Genomic DNA, 22,050 nt, shown 5'->3' with positions numbered 1-22,050 from the left:
TCAATGTAATGTTGTTTATACTTCATTAAAAACCAACACTGCAGGTTACTGGTACTTCGATAGTGGAAGCTCACGCCATATGACAGGGTCAAGAGAATATCTCATCGATTATGTTGAACAAAAATGTGGCAGAGTAACCTATGGAGGGGGAGCTAAAGGAAAAATTGTTGGAAAGGGAACTTTTGAACGTCGAAGGACTACCAAAGCTCCACAATGTGCTCCATGTTGAAGGGCTAACTTCAAATTTGATAAGCATAAGTCAATTATGCGATAATAATTTGCATGTCAAGTTTAATAAGTATGCGTGTAAAGTTTATGATGAATCTAACAAATGCATCATGACAGGTACAAGGTCCTCAGAGAATTGCTACCAAATTGGTGAAGAACTATCGTGCAAACATGCACAAATCACTGAACTTGATCTTTGGCATCAAAAACTCGGCCATGTTAATTTCAAAACCTTGAAGAATCTGAATAAATACGAGGCAGTGCGAGGTATGACCAATCTTTCATCTGGAATACCCTATGTGTGCGGTGAGTGTCAAAAAGAAAAAAAGACTCGCAGTGTCACACCCGGTGTTGGCAACATCTGGGACAACATGCTGTCTGGAGTTACTTCACATGGATCTTATGGGTCCTATGGAAGTCGAAAGCTTTGGAGGTAAGAAATATTCTTTCTTATGTGTTGATGATCTATCACGGTTTTCATGGGTTAGTTTTATTATGGAGAAATTAGATACCTTCAGTATGTTCAAAAAACTGGTCACAAGAATCACAAACTTTCATGGCTTGAAGGTAGGAAGAATCAGGACTGACCATGATAAGGAATTTGAGAATTCTTCATTCTCATCATTTTGTGACAAGAAAGGTATCTCACACGAGTTTTCGGCACCAAAAACTCCACAACAGAATGGAATTGCCGAACGTAAAAACAAAACACTTCAAGAAATGGCAAGGGTGATGCTGACCTCAAAGAATATATCAAAGCGTTTTTGGGCAGAGGCCCTAAATACGGCTTGCCATATCTCAAACAAAGTGTATTTGAGAAGTGGCTCAACCATGACATCTTATAAGATAATCATGTGAAAGAAGCCTAATCTCAAATATTTTCATATTTTTGGATGCATCTGTTACACTTTAAATGACAGGGATCAACTTGCTAAATTCGATTCAAAGAGTGATAAGTGTCTGTTTTTAGGATATGCCACTAATAGTCGAGCCTATCGTATGTTTAATCTAATAACAAGGACTATTATGAATCAATTAATGTATTTTTTGATGATTGTGCAGATCTCAAGAAGAAAACTGCTGAGGATGACATTGATGATCTTCTGGAAAACCCGACCATACTGGAAAATGCAGGTGTTACCCCAGATGTTGCAACACCTAGCGCAACATGTGACACTGAAGTCACTGAATTTGAGGACGAAGCAAACAGTGAGAATGACACAGTAGATGATGGGCTGAATATACCTACCAAGATCCAGAAAAATCATCCATCATCTCAAATAATTGGAAGTGTGCAAGGAGAAGTTCAAACTCGAAAGAAAGAGAAAGTTGACTACCGAAAGATGGTTGGACTAGTATGCATGAGTACCATGTACTCACAGGTTAGATTTTCATGTTTTGTATCTCAAATTGAACCTAAAAATGTAGTGGAAGCCTTAAAAGATAAATTTTGGATTAATGCTATGCATGATGAGCTTGAAGAGTTCGTTCGAAATGATGTTTGGGATTTAGTTTCACCTCCTGACCATGACAATATAATTGGAACAAAGTGGGTTTTTAAAAATAAAACTGATGAGTCAGGGAACATCATTCGAAACAAAGCAAGGTTGGTTGCTCAAGGGTACACACAGGTTGAATGGGTTGATTTTGATGAGACCTTTGGCTCTGTTGCCCGCATTGAGTCAATTCGACTTTTGCTAGCCATTGCATGCTACATGAAAATAAATTGTTTCAAATGGACGTAAAAAGTGCTTTTTTGAATGGTTTCTTGAGTGAGGAAGTACATGTTAGACAGCCTAAAGGATTCGAAGATCCACACAATCCGAATCATGTGTACAAGTTGAAAAAAACTCTCTATGGTTTGAAGCAAGCACCACGTGCTTTGTATGGCAGATTGACTGCTTACCTACTTGATATTGGATTTAAACGAGGTGAGGTAGATAAAACGCTCTTTATTCAAAAATCCAAAGGTGAGATTCTTATATGTCAAATCTATGTCGATGATATCATTTTTGGTTCCTCATCCCAAAAACATGCTAATGACTTTGTTGAATGCATGTCTACTACATTTGAAATGAGCATGGTTGGTGAATTACACTTCTTTCTTGGTATGCAAATCAAACAAATGCATGATTACATCTTTTTGTGTCAAAGTAAATACGCTAAGAATCTAGTTAAGAAATTTGCAAATGAAAACACCAAGCACATGAAGACACCTATGAGCTCAAATGAAAAATTATCTAAAGATGTCGCGGCCGAAGATGTTGACAACACCGACGCACACGTTGCGTACTTGTATAATATATTTTATAATTCATTTTATATTTAAATGAGGATCAAAATATAATCTATACTATTTTATTAAGTTTAAGATACTTAGAATTAACTAACTTTGATATCATGGTCTGTTTTAATAATTATATATATCAATAAAATGTTAAAATTTTAATGCAAGTTATATGCAGTTCAGCTGATAGGGTCATTGTTTTTTAGGGTTTAGGTTATAGATTCAATTATTATTGAGATCATTTTTTATTCTTTTATTTTGACATTTATTTTTTGATTTATATATCAAAATTACAGTGTAGTCCCTCATTATTTCTTATAATTATATTTTGATCCTCATTTAAATATAAATAAATTAATTATCAAAAATATTATACAAGCACGTAACGCGTGTGTGTATTAGTTATAGAAATAATGAGAGAATACACTGTAATTTTGATATATAAATCAAAAAATAAATGTCAAAATAAAAGAATAAAAAAATGACCTCGATAAAAATTGAACATATAACCTAAACTCTAAAAAATAATGACTCTATCCGCTGAACTACATGTAACCTGCATTAAAATTTTAACATTTTATTAATATATATAATTATTAAAACAGACCATGATACCAAAGTTAGTTACTCTAAGTATCTCGAACTTAATAAAATATTATAGATAATATAGATTATCAGGCAATAAATTGTAGAATTGAGACTCAGGAACTTAAATTTGTGTTTAAGATAATGATTTTTTAACCATTTAAGATATTGATATTTTTATTCTTGACAAAATAATTGAACTTCAGAAAATTATCTTTTCTTTTCCTAGACATGACAAATTTAGTGGGCTCTAACAAAATATGATTTCCACAGAAAATCAGGTGCGTGGCAAGAAGAAAAATTGTACAAAATTATATGTGGTCCTTTTAAACTTTAATCCTTTCATATTTTCAATTATGTCACATCTTACAAAAATTACTTTATAAATTAAACATTTGGACCAATAATTGAAGCTGAGAAGGCAAAGGAGGGAATATTTCACTACACGTGGGGTAGATCCAGGATTCAGATAGATCCAGGATTCAGATTTAGCCATAAGTACACGGGATCCACTATTTTTTTTTAAAATTACAAATGTGACTAAATCTGGACCATCTAAATCCTGGGGGACAGTGCCCCACAGATAGGATCGAACGATCCAGGAGGGAGGAAGCTCTTCTTCCAATACGTGGTTTCATAATGAATATCGACAGCTTATATTACATTGAACTTGTACACGATGCTAAGCAAATTTCAGAATCTTGAAAATATTTTTAGAGTAAAATTTTGTCCTAAGCTGACATATACATCCTACGATATGAAAAATGTAATGGGCTAAAAGCCTAAAACGCACCATCTGATGCAAATAGGTTTGTTTGGACACAATCCGTCCAACTAGAACCCGGTGTCCTGATGAATCCCTTGTCTTGGATAGACCTCCGCAATTTTTCAGCATCATCCCACCGGCCAGTGGAGGCGTAGATATTGGCGAGAAGGGATTGATAGCCACTGCTGTCGGGCTCTAGCTCAAAACAATTCTTGGCCGCAACCTCCGCAAGTTCCACATCTTTATGCACACTGCAAGCAAGAAGCAATGCTCCCCATACTCCTGCATGAGGCCGCATAGGCATTTTCTTAATCAGTTCATGAGCCTCTTTCAATCGCCCCGCCTTACCCAAAAGATCAACAACAATCGCGTAATGATCCACAGATGGAAAAACCCCACGCTTTTGCATGGACAAAAAACAGTTGTATCCTTCTTCTACCGAACCAACATGATTATAAGCCGTTAAAATTCCAGTATAAGTGACTTGGTTGGGGGTGACTTCAGCATCCAACATCTCCTCAAACAGCTTGATGGCGTCTCTTGGCCTACCATTTACGCCACAACCCAAAATCATTGCAGTATAAGAAACTACATCCTTTTTGTGCAAGCCTTTAAAAAGCTCGTAGGCTTTGTCTATGATGCCACACTTTGAGTATAAGTCGATAAAAGAAGTCACCAAATGGTCGTCCATTACAATCCCCTGTTCCACCACGTATGAATCAATCCAAATGCCTAACTTCAAATCTCCTAATTCAGCGCATGCAGAAATAACACTAGCTAACGTCATTTTATCAGGCCGCAGATCAATATTCTGCTGTAGCATAACATCAAACAACTGTATGGCCTCTTTTGCCCTGTAATTTTGAGCAAAGCAAGCTATCATGGCATTATACAAAAGCCCATTTTTCTTACCCATTTGATTAAAAAGCTCTTTGGCAGACTCCACGTATCCGTATTTGGAGAATGCGGAGATCATCTGAATGTAAGAAATGGTGTTTTTCTGTGGCATTGCGTCAAAAAAACTGCGTGCTAATACCAGTTTCCCACTATCTATGTAGCCAGTAATCATCGCATTCCAAGAAGCAAAATCCCTCTCCGGCATTTGGCGAAACAATTCGTACGCCTGCTCCATGTTATTCGCTCTCGCATACCCTGAAACCATTGAATTCCAAGATATTACATCTTTCATAGGCATTTCATCAAACAAACTATGCGCCATATCCAGTTGGCCATACTTAGCGTACCCAGCTAGCATTGAATTCCAGGAAACCACATTTTTCCCGGAAATTCCATCGAACACCTTCCGTGCGATCTCCAAATCGCCCACTTTCAAATAAAAATCCAAAAGAGCGGTTTGAACGAAAACAACGTCGCAGAAACCCAACTTTTGCATTTGCCCATGTATCATTACTCCACCCACTTTATATAAAACCTTTCCACAAGCCTTCAATGCCGACGACACAGCATATGTGTTCGGAATAAATCCTGAACCATGCCTCCGCACATAGAGAGAAAAGGCCTCCTGATATTGCCCATGTTGCGAAAGATGCCGGATTGTGAATGATGAGGGCCAAACATCCGGGGTATGCATGTACTTGAGGATTGATTCAACGTAATGAAGAGTTCTTGGAGAACAATGGGCAGCAGAATTGAGGGTTTGCCGAACTAAAAGTGATTCGATATGTCTATCACCGTTGATAAGTATTTGACAATGAATTTGCTTTGCCTGCTTGATAGTGAGAGACTCGCACAGCAAAGTTGTGAGTTTCGGAGCTTGCATTTCAAATCTTTACCTCCGTTCATCGATCGATCAGCCGCCACCCCGCCGATAATCGCATGCCCACAGCTTCAAATTTATCCAGAGCTGACCAAGTTCTTATGATGGCAATATATTGCTGAAGTAATTAAAATTTGAAATATAATTAATTAATTTAACAAAAATAATGATAATAGTATTGTAAATTTTGATGTTAATTAGCATATGTAATTAATTAGAAAAAAATATTTTTTTTATTTTAAAAAAAAGATTTGGACTACTAAAATTTTTCTCATATATTTTTTATCATATTTTTTTCTTTTGTTATTTGTCGTATTCTCTCAATAATACATATATTTTATTATAATATTCAATTATTAACATCTTTTTCGACAATCAATGATATACAATTTTTTTATTTACAATGTTATTTGATTATTATTCTCTTTCATGTAAATTGACAACAATTTTAACCAGATGCTTTTACTTTCCTAGTTACCTTTAATTTATTAGACACTTATACTAGATAACATATAAACTACATATTATTATAATAATCTATCATCACATAAAAAATACTGATGGACTGATTTAAAAAAATATTGATTAAATGTTGTCATTTATTTGTAAATTAAAATAATAATATTTTTGACAATAAATCATTTTTTTATTGACTCTTATTATATTTATATTAATATTTCATATAAACTCATAAGGATAATTAGTACATTTAAATTACTAATATCATATTGATATTACCACAGAAAAATAATATATTTAATTTTTCTAATTGTTTAAATATCTTCACGGGATCATTTGTGTACCTTTATCTTGAGAAAAATACATTGCATTTATAAAGTTTGAATAGTAAATATAACTTTATAGTATACATTTAATTTGAAAAATGAATTTATTGTATGACAAACACTTCTTCAATTTCTATTTGTTGTGTAACCCAAAAGAGTTAATATTTTTTCTCTTTTATCTTCTCCAACTCACTGTAAAAAGTTATTAAAAAATATTTATATCTAGAAAAATATTTTTATTTGAATTCTCCAACTCAAGCGTTTATCGTTTTATCTAATCCTATGGATTATGGGTAACGGTGCAAATCAAATCATTTAAATAGTATACTAGCTCAAGCGCAACATTTCAATTACTCTACCCAACATGATCAATTATTGTACCCAACAAATAAGTTTATGCAAATAACTTTTTACTAAATCATATGAATTTATAAGACATTTAAGTAGAATATATATTTGATATTCTACATAAATAGTAGAGAAAAAAAAAAAGCATTTTTCATCTATTTGAAAATTTATATTTTAAAATAAAAGAAAAGGCAGAAAAAAAAATATATAGCATGTTGACAAAATCCCGAAACTCAAATTGAAAGTTGAATTAATACATTCCTATTCATCATTAAATCCTACTATTTAATTTTAATAAATTTAACATGTTTATTGTGGGGACCCGGACGCTAATTCATGTCTTAATTATTATTAATGTTTAATATAACAATTAAGAAAAATGAGACTAATTTTTTTTTTAATATAAATGCGGAAACGTAATAATAATCTATCTAATATACATGTCAATATAAAAGTACAAGTCATGTACTACTTGTATCTATCATAACTAGGTTCAACGACTAGACATCAAGTGCTGAATCATATTCAGCTTCTGGGCTCGGATCTCCACGCTAACCATCCTCTCTCATCCTCTTTCTGATCTTGATCCTGTCCCACCTGTTGTCATGCATACATACAAACAAGACAACAGCCGGATAACTCCGGTGAGAATTACATTCCCAGTATAAATCATGTATACATGCAATCATATAACAGATATAAAAGCATGAAATAGATATTCATAACGTGTATCAAAATCGGAAACATGAATCAATACAAACTCTGAATCACACTCTGTGACTCTTAGACTCTGACTCGACTCATCCTAATCTAGGGATCCCGATCTGAATAAGAATGTAACAATCTCTCACCTACTCCCTCGGTCGTGGTGACGGTACGTTCTTATTACGGACTTTGGTCCTAGCTATACCGAATATCGGAAATAGAAGTCGCTCTTCTTCTAAGTCACATCGATATGACCAAACGTCCGGTGTCTTAGCGGTTCTGTCCAAGACTAGGCACATCAGCCCTGGCATATCTTGCCGAACCTCTGTGACAATGTGCAATGGCCCAGCGACTATTCTATCACGAGATCAATCGCCTACGACTAGGCGCATCAGCCTATGACTCAATACATAAATCAATAGACCAAAGATAACAATCACATCAATTGCAAATATCAATGCAATAAGATGAAGTATGTGATTTTGGGAAACTCCAGTCAAATCTAACTCGAGTTGTGCAATCCCGCATCAACATCAATTTATACCTTTCGTTTCGTTCTATCGCTCTGACTCTGTCGAAGTCTCAAACTCACTGTCTGTCAAATCAATCTGGCAATAACAATATCGAATACACTGTATCAATGTATAACTCAATTCAAGACCTGTTCTGATCAATACTCAAATCAACATAATCTGATCCATATCAGTGATATCATGATACAATCTTAATCAATACTGAATCTGATCAATATCAATCTACTGATGTTTCGACGGCATAACAATACAATCTCAATAACCTCGTCAATCTCAACATCACAGATATAATAACACGGATCATAATCAATATCAGTACAACTCATAATCTCAACAATAAATAACAGATCATAATCTCAAATATGTACAAGCTCGTAATACCAGGCAATACAATATCAGTATATACAATTCAGCAACTCATCTGCTCCAAATCTGAATAATATCAATATACCCACCGATACAGTATAAATCAGATATCAATTCCAACACTTCATAATCTATAACAACATAATTTTAATATCAAATCGGTATAATCACAATCTAATTAACTCTGAAAATGCATAACAATTGTATAAACAGTCTGTTCTTCTATCCGATTTCAATTATACAATGTCTGATATCGCAAGAACAACATATATGGACCATGTCTGATTCTGGCAGTATCATAATTTCAAATCGTGTCAAAACTTAATAAAACTTACGTCCAGTTGTAGCCTGCGTCAATAGGAACACGGTGCTGTACTCGGATTCAAAATCAGACGTGCAGATTTCTCACAAATCGAATTAAAATTTTCGAAGGAATTTAGAACTCCCCTAACCCTCCGTTTCTTTTCCTTGAATTCTGAGGAACAATTCGTGCTTGCTGTATATATATGTATATATATATATATATACATATATACGTTGCATGTAAGGCAAGTGGAACATTGTGCATACTGCACGTCTCGCGCTCGGGCGGTCATGAATTTCCGCTCGGGCGCGGAGTGTTCTGTCCGGATGCTCAACTTATCATCTACTGGCGCGCGGGCGGTAATATTCTACCGCTCGGGCGCCAGACGTTCTGTCCGAGTTTCATTTTTATGGTGCATTGGCGCTCGGGCAGTCTCTTTCTACCGCTCGGGCGCCAAGAGTTCTGTACAACATTTTGGTCTTGTGTTGTACCAACGCCCGGCTTCTCCACGTGAGCTCCTATAACCATAATTTTGTCAATTAAGTAATGTCTGATTACAGTAATCAAATCTCAGGCCTTACATTTATCCACTAAAAATAATGAAAGAATTGTTTATACAATTTAATTAAAAAGTCAAAGTACATCAGTTTCTGATTCCAAATAACGATCACATTATGATTACGTTACAATGATAAATAAATTATTATTTTTAGTTTATCATCATAGTCTTTACCTCAATAAACACATTTTCGAATGTAGGATGTTAAATTTAATATTGATATTAGATAATTATAGTATTAATTTTAACATTCTTTTTTTATTCTTCTCAATACATTATTTTTTCTATTTTCAAATAATTAATCTATTTATTTTTGTATACAAAGTATAATAATTATTTGTTTAATTGATCAAATTTAAGATTAGATGTTTATAAAAAATTCTAATATATTTTTAAAGATCAATAGATGATGGAATTAAATTTGAAACCAAGAGAAAAAATATAGAACACTACAGTGCATGAACTTTCGCTTTGTAATATGACAAAATATAAGGTAAGACCAAGTGAGATATTTATATGTATTAGCTTCATTCAACTTAGCCCGTTATAATATTTTTATTACTTTACTAACTTTGCAGTATGACTCATTCAAGCATTAGATTTTTATTTTTTTAGTACATAGTGGCCTTCACTCTCACCGACTTCAATCTTTAGAAGTCGGTATTAGTAGTTTATATGTAATAGATAATTATTTAGTTTTTATTTTCTATATTTTGATTAATTGTGTAATTTTTTATTTTCTACCTAATTCATTTTTAAAATTTTTATAATCATGATAAAAAATGTTGCACACATACAATATAAAATTATTACATTTTAAAATGTTAATATTGAAGTGTCGAATAAATGTATTAAATAATTATTTAAGAACTTTTAGAAGAACAATATACTTCATAATTCAGATTTAAAGATTAACATAAAAATAAATAATTGCGATGAATATCTTATGAAATAAATTATGTTAGTCCAAAAAGATTAAATATGATTATCGTAAATGAATTTTTTTTAATTAATTATAAAATTTTCAGCACATGCGCTGAATTAATTAGAATATTTTAAATATAGTATGTAGATAAATGTTTTTCCATATGAATTAGTGATTGAGTCCTTATGAACATTTAAAAAAAATGTGTATTTTGTTATAGTAACGGTATATTATAATTTAAAATATTAAATGAAATAAATTATCAAGATAAAAAATTAATTCAAAAATTCAAGAATATATGGTTACTCAATTAGTTTAATTGACACACTCTTTAGTTTGATGATTTAATAGATGTTGGATCCACAATCACTGAGTTTGACAAGAATTCTTGTAGAATAAAATACAATTATAATAAATTATTTGATTGTATATGTAATGAAATTTTGTATATTTCATATATGTTTGATTTATTTCATTTATAAGGTTGAAATTTTATATTATGATATAAGATTTGTTATGTATCTTAACATCGATAAATTCAAAAAAAAAATTATATATTAATTCTCGCTACCATATAATTCTGGTTTCGCCCCAGACTTTTGTGTATTCGTTTGCTTGAATTTATTGTTCCTCATTTTATCAAGACTCATAACATGTCAAACATGAAAGTGAATATTAATTTAAAGAGATGATAATATATATATATAAATATATATATTGTAATAAACAAATTTTCCCCTCACGATACTGATAAAACTAACTTAAAAATAATATGTTGACGAACATATTGTTAGGAATCCAAATATACAACTCAAATACCTACTTTGGCACTCAATTTTGAGTGACTGCCAAAATGTCTCAACAACCCACAATTTTTGGACAACACAGTAACATCACAATTTTAAAATCAAAATGATATTTTCCATTCTATATCAAGATTTCATGATTGAAAATCGATAATATTAGATATATAGATATTTAATATAAACTCGTGCGAGTTCATTTAGGCTCACCTTTAAATGAGTCGACAAAATTTCAACCCAACTCACTTAAAATTTTTGGCGGTGCAGGCCAAACCGACAGATCCGACCCAAATTGACGCCTCAAATCACAACGATCTTTTATCGTGTTTTATTTAAATAATTTATAAATATAAATCGAAAAAAAATTTCGGTTGCAAAAAACTTTAATTTAAACACATATATTCTAACAAATGGTCACAAGTAAATAGATTTAAAAATTTAAAAATATTTTTTGTAAAAAAATTATATCACAATAAATTTTTTGACCATATTTTATTAAAGTATTTTTTAATTATAAACCTTTGCAAAAAATATTTTTTAAAACGCATAAGTTATAGTCCACGTCACAAAGACAAATTAACGAGGACATGAAAAAAAATTAATAAGACACCAAATAAAATTCACAATTCGATAATGAGTTATTTTTAAATTTTAATTAATTTAATTTACATAATGAAAAGATAAATAAAAAATCTAAATCATTGGATTAAAAATAACATATTATAATGTGGATATGCACAAAAAAATCAAATACTAATTTACATAATTAAAAAATAACATATTATAATGTGTGTAGACATAGAAAATTAAATACTAATAATCACACATATTTAAAATATGAATAAAGTGAAAAAAAAAGACACATTTAAAGTAAGAAATTAATGTAAAGAAAGCAATTAATAAGGAGATAAATGAAAATTCACATATAAAGTCACATATTTATATTAGTTACACATATTTAAAATATGAATAAGGAGGAAAAAAAGAGACAAATTTAAAGTAAGCAATTAACATAAAGCAAGCAATTAAAAATTAATAAGGAGATAAATGGAAATGCACATATAAAGTCACATATTTATTAAAAAAAGACACATTTAAAGTAAGAAATTAATATAAAACAAGTAATTAATAAGGAGATAACAAAAAGACACATTTAAATTAAGAAACTAATGTAAAACAAATAATTAATAAGAAGATAAATGGAAAATTCACATATAAAGTCACATATTTATGTATATAATAGATATAAACTATTTTTCATTTATAATATGAATTTTTGATTGTATTAAACAACACAATATATATAAAATAATATATAAGCATAACAAATCAATATTATTAATATTATTTTAGAATAAGAAACCTAAATGTTGTAACTATTCGTTGCACTATCATATTTTTATGAGAATGTTTGTTACGAATATTTATCTGTGAAACGGGTCAAACTCTATCGATATTCATAATAAAAAATAGTACTCTTAGCATAAAAGTAATATTTTTTTATGGATGACCCAAATAAGATATCCGTCTCACAAGATAAGACCTGTAAAATCGTCTCACACAAATTTTTATCTATTTTTATATTATCAATAGATGAATGATAAATCAAATTTATGGACATGGTAATTTATAATTTTAATATTTTATAGAACTTGAGTAAAACATTTGATGAAACAAAATTGAGTAATCAATTAATTCGTAAAAGAGAGGGTAGCCATACACCTAATTTGATAACTATTTATTCTTAATTAATACATATAGGTGACCATACTGCACTTTTTTACATACAATGTTTTCATTGAGTTAATTGTATTTTACCTCCAAAACTCCCTGGACTTGTATGTGCATGGATGGTAGCCTTGTATAGTTATGAAAACATTGCTTGTATGCCATTAGGATTAGGAAACGAAGGCAAATATTGAATTACTATTTAAAGGGCCCTAAGATATTTAGCCAGTATAGCATAAGAAGTAACCATAAATATATCAGAAAATTGGCAATGATTATTAACATGTCATGCCACCACAAAACTAATGAATACATTTACATACCTGATGTTAACAACAATGGAATTATGAAATAGAAAGGAGAAAATAAGAGTCTACAGAAGTTCATCATCGCCTTCATCCTCGTCATTCTCATTGCTATCATCATCAATGTTAGCATATAACATGCTCGATTGCTGACTTCGAAACTGGTTGATAGCATCTTGTGCTTCAAAAACCAGAGCATCTTTTGCAACTTTAATTAGATTCACCTCTAAATTACCCGAGTTTTTGTCACTTCTACCATGGATTGACCTTGCATTCCTCAATGATTCTGCTTTTCTTTTTGCGTCCCTGCAGTGTAGCTGATCTATGTACCTCTCGTGCAGAGCCTTGTTTTTAATCTGCTTCAAAACTGGGGGACTGACGAAATCTGGTTTCACCGGTCTTTTCAATTTTGAAAATTGCTTTTTACAGGCCGAAGAAGATGTCTCCCTGAATCTTGTAAGAACATCAGGTCCAGGTCCTAGGTTTGGTATTGGAGTGGAGAATACTGAACTATCGAGAAAATTCAGAGATGGTGAATCCATTTTTGGTTCAAGAACCTCAAACAAGTCTGCTTCATAATCTTGATCCTCCTTTTGTTGCTTTTGCAATAGTTGTCGCACCATCTTCTGTGTGACAAGACTCTTCCTCTTGCTCTGTTTAAGATTTTTGTGTTTTGTTTTAGTAGGACTAAGAAGCTCACTAGCAGAAAACGAGAATGATGATGGCTCTTTTTTTTTGGTTCTGGACCGAGTTCGAGGTTGAGGTGGGGTCAATTGCTCAGAATGAATTCTATCCAAACATTCTTGCGCAGATTTTCCTGGCACCTGCAACAGATTTCCGTGGCTATTAACAATGTGAAAAGGAAGGTTTTAATATGACGAGTCTAGGAAAACATTTAAAGGTTCCAAAATGTCATAAATAAATTATCCAAATAGGTTACATTGGAAATATAACTAAATAAACTGTCTGTTTAACATGGATTATCTTCTATAAATTCCGTTTCACAAGTTAGGAGGATGTATGACAAAACAAAGTCAATATCATGTATTTCATTAAGGTCTCATTTTTTGAAGTCATGCTATGGTACAACATCCATTATGAGATTCTCCATAATCAAAGGTAAGACACAAGCAAGCAAATCAAGGAACCGGAACAAGCAAACTTGATGAAGCATATACATAATAACTTTAGTTCGAAGGGAAACAGTTGCAGAATTGGGTATGAGGGATCATGTGTGCGCATGTGTAGACTTTGTGCAAAGTGTAATTTTCAAGTGCAATTTTGAATAGTCGTTTGAAGCAAAACAAATAAGAAGAAAATTTTGATTTTCAAGGAGATTTGAGATTTGTTTCCTCAAATAGTAATAACTAATTTTATTTGTCTAACTAATATTCTCTGACCCCCATTGTCCTGTTCCCAACAAATGACTTAGGAAGGGGAAGTCTGTTGGTGACAAGACAACCTCGATACTTAACAACTCATTCTTTCAGAAATCCTCAGTTGGACAAATAGTGACAGTATCAACCCCAAAGAGTGGATATAACTATTATGTTCACACCACCATAGACAAGCACTAGGGTTTACGCGTGAGTTGATCCAGTCCACGGACATCATTTCCACTCAAAATCAGCTTTCACATAATTCTTTAAGAATAATCAAGAAGAACATAAGTCGAATTGAGGGCTTTACGAATAATCCAAAACACCATAAATAGAACATAATTCATTAGTTTGACTCGAAATAGTCTCTCAAACTGAGAACTTCACTATAAACATTAAGCTAGTCTCGTGTCATGATTGTGAGGCAATATGAACGTGCTTCACTGTTTTTAAAATGTCACCAGCAATAAATATATATAAAAAATTGCATCACATGTATTTTAAGAAACTCATTCTCGCAACTATGATTTAAAAACCTCAACTATGGCAAACATGAATAAGACTGTTAAAGTCCATAATCTCATGACAGCAACACAATTGATGCGAAAGAATGACCCCAGGAAATTCTGACAAAGACTTTGAGTACACCATATTTTTACTCCAAGTTCGGAATATCCATTTATATGAACAAAATTGTCAAGTGCTATAGACTTTCATCTCTGCTGACTCTCCAAAGCTGGAAAAGAGCCTAATAATCGTAGTCACTTGTATCTGGAAAATCAGACCAAACATCTAGTAAATTATATATTTTGGAATGTGGAAGCACCATACAAGCCTCACTATAATGTTTATTGTTTCCACATAAAGGAAAACAAATTTAAATTTAGGCGTGCCTCCATTATGTGATAGCTGCCTGTCCTTTCTAAACCGAAACCAGCCATTGAGAAGAACTGTAAAATCATTCTTCTTCAGCCGCGATATGTACTAACAGGGATGCCAAGATACTAATTTCGAACAATACTTTTCTGCGCCTCAAGAAATGAGACGCGGAACACCAACGTTCCTTGCTGGATATTGGAAACTCTAACTCCTAAAACATAAAAGGTCAGACCGACAAAAATTTGGTGAACGAATTATGCTCAAATTCGTGATTTTGATTGCAAAGTCAATTATATTTGCAGGACGACTGTTACCTGGATTGCAGCTGGTCTTAAGACATTATAATCTTTTTTTACGTAACAAGCAACTAAGAGTAAAACGAACGACAAGCAATATAAAAGAAGCATTACCATCCTAGCAACTATTTTCCAGAAATGAGGTGTGGGCTTGGCGGTGAAATAAGCTCTTCGCAATGCCAAGTCTTCTTCCTTGGTCCATCCTTGAAAAAGCTCACATTCTTCCCCAACTTGCCCTCGTTTCCTCTTCTTACCATTCTGCATCTTTCTCGGGCAACTTTCATATCCACTTCCTCTCTGGATGCAACATTTTTTGTCATCGCTTTTGTCAAGATTGTTAGTTGACGCATCTTTAGCCTTCTCCACCTTCTCAGTGACTATCTTCTGGATGGAACTACGAGTAATCCTCTTATCAATGCTTCCTAAGCATCGCTCACGCAAATTTGAACCAGCTTTAGACTTCCCTTCTTTCCGCGAAACTCTAACCTTCTTGCGAGAATCCTCCCCAGAAACACACGCATTCCCTCGATTATCAACATTTTTACTTCCACGAGCAGATTGCCTAGTCACCCTCTTCTCCATCAAATAACCCTTCTGCAAGTCCTTGGTCGTTTCATTGTTACCCGCTTCAGCTCCGCCGTCCACTTCTTCTGACCTTCTAGGCCCTTTCCTCGATTTTGCTGAAATTTTACTTTTTCCACATTTCTGCAGGGATTTGGTAGCGAATAAGCCTGGAGGTGTCAAAAATTTATCTGGCTGAAGAACTTTTCCTAGTCCTAGCTTCCGGGTTCCTGGATCTATCGCGTCAGTTCGATTTGCGTGAAGAAATCTCGGGGATCTTCTCGGTGTAAACGTGGGTTTTTCTTCTCTATTTCTGAGCTTGCTTTCAGGCATTTCCTCAAACAGATGTCACGCAAATGTTAAACTGAGATGGGAGGGAGGTGAGCCGAGCTGGTTTGTTCCCCATTCAAACTTTAAACAATAATGGCCAGAGCTACAGGTTAAGGCCCAACGTGGAGGCCCAAATTTGTCCAAAATATTTTCTTTAATCAAATCCTACATTCGAGTTTCCATTTCCAAAAACATTAACATTTATCAATTATTTTTTAGAAATTATATTTAAATAATATTAAAAAACATTTTATAAAAATTTTATACAAACACGTATTTAAAAAAAATCACTTATAAAACACTGAAAACGTTTTTAAAATATTTATTCATATGAAGATATAGATTTTAAGTCCGTCTTTTTTTTATTATTTAATATAAATGTCATATTCTCAATTTCATTATTATTAATTAAAATTGAGTACGGTCTCACGAATCTTTATCTGTAAGACGAGTCAATCTTACCGATATTCACAATCAAAAGTAATACTCTTAGCATAAAAAGTAATAATTTTTATGGATGACCCAAATAAGAGATTCGTCTCACAAAATACGACTGTAAGACCGTCTCACACCAGTTTTTATCATTAAAATTTACCTATATTATTAAACTGTGCTGATTGGATTTATAGTCTATGTTTTATTATTTTATGGATGGTTAAATTTTAAATCAAAGAAATTTATTATTTAACCCAGTGAGATTATTTTATTTTATTTTTTTTAAAAAACATGGAGACCCAAAGACAGACTTCTAAACGACGGCGTTTAATATGCCCTGCTTGCAACGACCCAATAAAGAAAACAATTCTTTGCAGTTATGTAAGGCTGTTTGTTAGGTACGGTTACAGAAGCACAAGTACAACCAAAAGGCCGGAGATGAATGAGCTGGCGAAGAACAAACAAGGCGTTGACGACGCTGAGGATGACGTGGCTGCCGTGGATGGTGGGGGTGTGGAGGCCGGGAGTGGCGGCGGAGTTGGAGAGAAGGTTCGGGGGCCGTGGTCGCAGGAGGAGGACGCGATTTTGAGCGGGTTGGTGAGTAAGTTCGGTCCGAGGAATTGGAGCCTGATCGCGCGAGGAATCCCGGGGCGCTCTGGGAAGTCATGCCGCCTCCGTTGGTGCAATCAGCTCGACCCTTCCGTCACGCGCAAGCCTTTCACTGGTAACATGTGTGATTTTTGAACAAATCTGCCCGCCATTTTTGTTTGGATTTTGCATTTGAGAAAGGAAAATGAAGTTGTGTCTTCTGGGATTTCATGGGTTCTGGGTGTTTTGTTGAATCGTTTTCCGTGGTCGATGGTTGGAATAAGTTGGTATGTATTAGTTCTTGTGTTTCGTGATTTTGAGTATTTTGCAGTATATGTAGGCTGTGGTTTTCTTTTTTTAGCTTTGCTTGTGTTACAGTTAGAGTGTGATTTGTTTATTGGGAGGATCGTGTAGTTGCAGGAGTGGAGTTGTTTCACCGTAATCTTTTTACATATGTGACTTGTCTTTTCAGAAAATGGTGATTTCAGTTGTTTCGTTGCCCTTCATGTGGTTATTTGAGTTTGAATTTGAGTCATTTTACGATTTGGAGGTTTTGTAAATCCCAGTAAAGTGAGAAAAACAGGATCTTTGAGTTTTATTGATGAGTTGTTCATAAATGTTTGAGCATAGCTTTATAGAGATTAATGGCGAACTTGTGTTGATTGTTGTGAGAGTATTGTGATCCTAGGTAGGTTGGGTAGTGAGCGTCAATAAAGTATTCACATCACAAGTATGAATTCATCATTTGTGTTTTTGTGAATAAATGTTTGAAGGACTTTTTGCATCTTGACACAAAGTAAGGCGCAGTCCTTCAATGAAGTCCCCACTTTAACCATTAAGCCTATGTCTCGGTGTGTTTCAAGCTTATATACGAGGAATATTTGTTTTATTGTTCTTTAATAATTGATGAAGTGCATATATTTGATGAAACTATCTTCAGATATTTAGATTTTAGTATATCATTTGAGGGCAGCTTCACTTAAAAAAACGAACATCTTGCTTTTCATGCAGGCTCTACAATACTTATGAGCCTTAATGTGCCTTGATCTTTTTGATACTCTGCAGTAAGCTATTGGCATTGGGATGATGCAATTTAATGTTGCACACCCTTTGTGTTCACTGACTTGTACAGTTTTTATCCATGATATTTTTATGCAATGCAGTTTGGCTAAATGTTTTATGGTTCGACTGCACCTCCTGTCCCACCTCACGTATCTTTTTTTTGTTTCCTTGAACTTTTTTTCATGGCTCTTCCTTGCGCTGCAGTTTGCTTCCTACTGATACTTCCAATGCAGAGTATTTTTCGTGGTTAAAAAATTTCATTGTGTTGACCTGTTAACTTGATCTGTACCAGATACAAATATATCTAAATTCTTTAGTTAATTATGTTTTAGAACTTTTACCTGTGAGCGAAAATCCTTTTGTTTTGTTTGGTACTCTTCCTGAATGTTGTCCTCTGGAATATTTCTAGTTATTACAAGCTAAATGTGAGCGTTTGAATATCATGTCTTCCACTATATATTTTAACTAGGATATGGTTAGTTCCTCAGTTGGCAGTTATATTGGGGGCTCCAAATTTAATGATTAATTTGGTTTGTACATCTAGTTGTTTTCTCCATTTCTGAAGGTATATACCATGCATGTTTGATGCCACTTTTCAACATCTAAACTCTATTTTGGTCATGTCTAATTAGAATAATTTCAAAACTGATACAAGGAATCTTTCATTTCCTCTTTTCCTGTCTAGTTGTATATTTAATGTATAGAAGCTATACTTTCTTCCACCATATGCTGATGAAACTGCTTAGAGAATTCTAAATGTGCTTAACAATTGCATAACTTGGTGTGTATCTTCATGATTCGAGTTTTTTAAGATGTTGGATCATGGTTACAGAGATTGTACTGATTTCAATCTTAGCTCCTTTTGCAAAAATTTTAAGAACGAGGTATGATGGTCCGTAGCAAATGGAATGATAGACTACTTACAATATAGGTTCCAACTGAAGAGAGTTAGTGGGCAGTGGCGATACACAATGAGTATAATTCTCATTATTATACACGATGAGTATAATTCTCATTATTGAACCCTTAGCAGCGCATCATGATGTAAAATTTTACCTTTTGCATTTTTGTCTTGCTAATTCTGAATAAAATTTGACTTTAATACAATTTTTTAATCGAGTGATGCATGTTTAGAATTTTTACTATTTCATTCTTTCTTTCTTTTGTGGTTGTCAGTGGGTTCGGTTCTGCTCACCGACCTAGTTTGTCCTCGAACACCCATAAATCATGAAAGTTCTCTTTTTTACATATTGTCCTCAATGGGACAAATGATAAGGACACCGTACCCTTTTTTCTGCAGAGGAAGAAGATCGTACGATTATAGAAGCTCATGCAATTCATGGAAATAAATGGGCATCGATTGCAAAACTTCTCCCAGGGAGAACAGACAATGCCATTAAAAACCACTGGAATTCTTCCTTGAGGCGTAAGTCTGTGGGCCTTAAATACTTTAAACCAGCAAGTGATCAGATATTGGATGATAGCAGTACTGGCTGGACGAAAGCAGATTCAGAAGAACCATCATCAGCGGGAACTCTTAACTTTGTCAAGTTCTCAGAGAACGTGGACACAAGCATGATGGAAATTCAACAAAAGCAGTCCAAATACAGGGCTCAGACAACTGTAAACTGTAGCTTTCCCCGACAAAATGCACCTACTATATCTGGTGGCACCGCTAAATCATCAAGGTCCTTAGAAATAGTGGATGATGTATCTATGGCGGATCCAAAAATGCCATTTGAAGATAAAACTCAAAATACTGCAAACCATTGCATTGCTCTCCAAAATCCACCCCCTTCTGATCCATCTGCCGAAAGGAACGTTTCAAAAACTACACGCCCAGTTGGCAAGTTCGGTGCATTCAACGTCTATAATTCTTCCAGCCGTGATGCTATTTTAAAAAAGGCTCCAATGCAGGGACTGTTGGTTCAAGACTCAAAACCAGATTTCAAAATGTGCAGGGTTCTTGATGGTATCTGTTATGAGTCCGTGATTCCAACACGCTGTGGACATGGTTGCTGTGCAGCTTCTGGCACGCATTCTTCCAATAGGTCATTACTGGGACCAGAATTTGTGGAACATGAAGAACTCCCAACTTTTTCGAGCGAGGAGTTTGTTTCCATAGCCTCGGATTTGAATAACATTGCTTGGATCAGAAGCGGGCTCGAAAATGCTGGAAAATCCCCAGGCAATGCCAATGTTCAAAGGCATGTCCAGCCTTCTCCTTGCATGTGAATGCTGTCGAGAAAGTGAAACAACGTGAATACCTCAATATGAAGGCTCTTCGGGTTGATTTAAATCTCTATATTTCGTTTTATTTTATTATTATTATTATAATAATAATACTATGTTTTAAGAATTGTGGTATAGGAGTGAATGCCCTTATTTGGCAGATTTTGGAAAGAAGTTGTTTTTTCATTTTACTGTAATTCATCTTGTTGGACTTCACATACAAGCTGTCGAAAGTGAGTTTTATCAGCATTCATCTTATACGCAAGAATCCGTATTTTATCTGATATAAATTAATCAATTAGATATTCTTGTAAAAATAAAAATAATAACAAAATATGATGTTGCGTGTATATTATGTTTGGCAAAAACTTGTGTGAGACAGTCTCACGGGTCGTATTTATGAGACTAATCTCTTATTTGGATCATGAAAAAAATATTATTTTTTATGCTAAGAGTATTACTTTTTATCGTGAATATCGGTAGGACTGACCCATCTGACAGATAAAGATTCGTGAGATCGTCTCATCAGAGATATACTCATTGTGTTTTTAACTGTTTTCTGTACCAAACATAAATAAGTAAATCGGACATTCAAAATTGTTCATTTATCTATTTTAGAGTTACAGTGAAGTCAAATCGTATGAAACATTTATCTTTCCCATGGATAAATTTAATTGTTTCTCATGATTAATAATAATTCTTTTCTTTTATATTATATAAATGTTATAATAAATAAAATATTTAAAAAATTGAACATTATTCTGACTTTTTATTAGAATTTATTTGTATGATGTATTATTTTTTAAAATATTTATTTTCTTTTTCCATTATATTTAAGAGTATTTACTTTTTATTTTTACAGTAAAATAATACTCCGAGAAACTATCATTTGTAATGATGACAATAGTAACTAAAATATAATATCAACTTATATAATGAACTGAAAAATAAAATTTTAAGAGAATATTTTTTCTGATTCGATATCGAATAATATGGACGACACATTGCAATAATGACGAGATATTGAAAAAATGTTGACTTGTTATCTGTCACATCAATAATTTGATTAAAATAACTGAAACTTAAAAGTTAACATACATGAATCAAACTTTGAAAATTTAACGGACAAAATCTAAAATTGAACAAGTTAGTGGTCTAAAATTATATTTTCTTAAAATAATAGGAGATTCAGTTAGGTAAATTATTAATATTGTGGTAAATGTTTTTAGATTTATAATAATAAATATTAGTATTAAATAAAACAATTATAATTATATGTATACT

General features: G+C 33.1%; 3 protein-coding genes across 3 annotated transcripts; 1 reads left to right on the top strand and 2 right to left on the bottom strand.

Annotated features, from left to right (window-relative positions):
• Positions 1–3,711: 3,711 nt before the first annotated feature.
• On the bottom strand, positions 3,712–5,746 carry LOC142525430 (pentatricopeptide repeat-containing protein At4g22760). The gene has a single exon (XM_075629722.1). The coding sequence runs from the start codon at positions 5,644–5,646 to the stop codon at positions 3,883–3,885; it is 1,764 nt and encodes a 587-aa protein (XP_075485837.1). The 5' UTR covers positions 5,647–5,746; the 3' UTR covers positions 3,712–3,882.
• Positions 5,747–12,869: 7,123 nt separating this feature from the next.
• Positions 12,870–16,555, bottom strand: LOC142525068 (uncharacterized). The gene is made up of 2 exons (XM_075629238.1): positions 15,673–16,555; positions 12,870–13,828 (listed from the first exon to the last, which is right to left on the bottom strand). The coding sequence occupies exons 1-2, from the start codon at positions 16,450–16,452 to the stop codon at positions 13,073–13,075; spliced, it is 1,536 nt and encodes a 511-aa protein (XP_075485353.1). The 5' UTR covers positions 16,453–16,555; the 3' UTR covers positions 12,870–13,072.
• A 681-nt stretch (positions 16,556–17,236) lies between these two features.
• Positions 17,237–21,014, top strand: LOC142525329 (transcription factor MYB25-like). Its single transcript, XM_075629589.1, has 2 exons — positions 17,237–17,608; positions 19,835–21,014. Exons 1-2 carry the CDS (start codon positions 17,323–17,325, stop codon positions 20,767–20,769), a joined length of 1,221 nt encoding a protein of 406 aa, XP_075485704.1. The 5' UTR covers positions 17,237–17,322; the 3' UTR covers positions 20,770–21,014.
• Positions 21,015–22,050: the final 1,036 nt, after the last annotated feature.

The sequence above is a fragment of the Primulina tabacum genome, chromosome 14, assembly GCF_025594145.1.
Source record: "Primulina tabacum isolate GXHZ01 chromosome 14, ASM2559414v2, whole genome shotgun sequence".
In the NCBI taxonomy this organism is placed as follows: domain Eukaryota; kingdom Viridiplantae; phylum Streptophyta; class Magnoliopsida; order Lamiales; family Gesneriaceae; genus Primulina; species Primulina tabacum.
The sequence above is the reverse complement of the archived record's forward strand: the minus strand, read 5'-3'. Positions and strand labels throughout refer to the sequence as shown.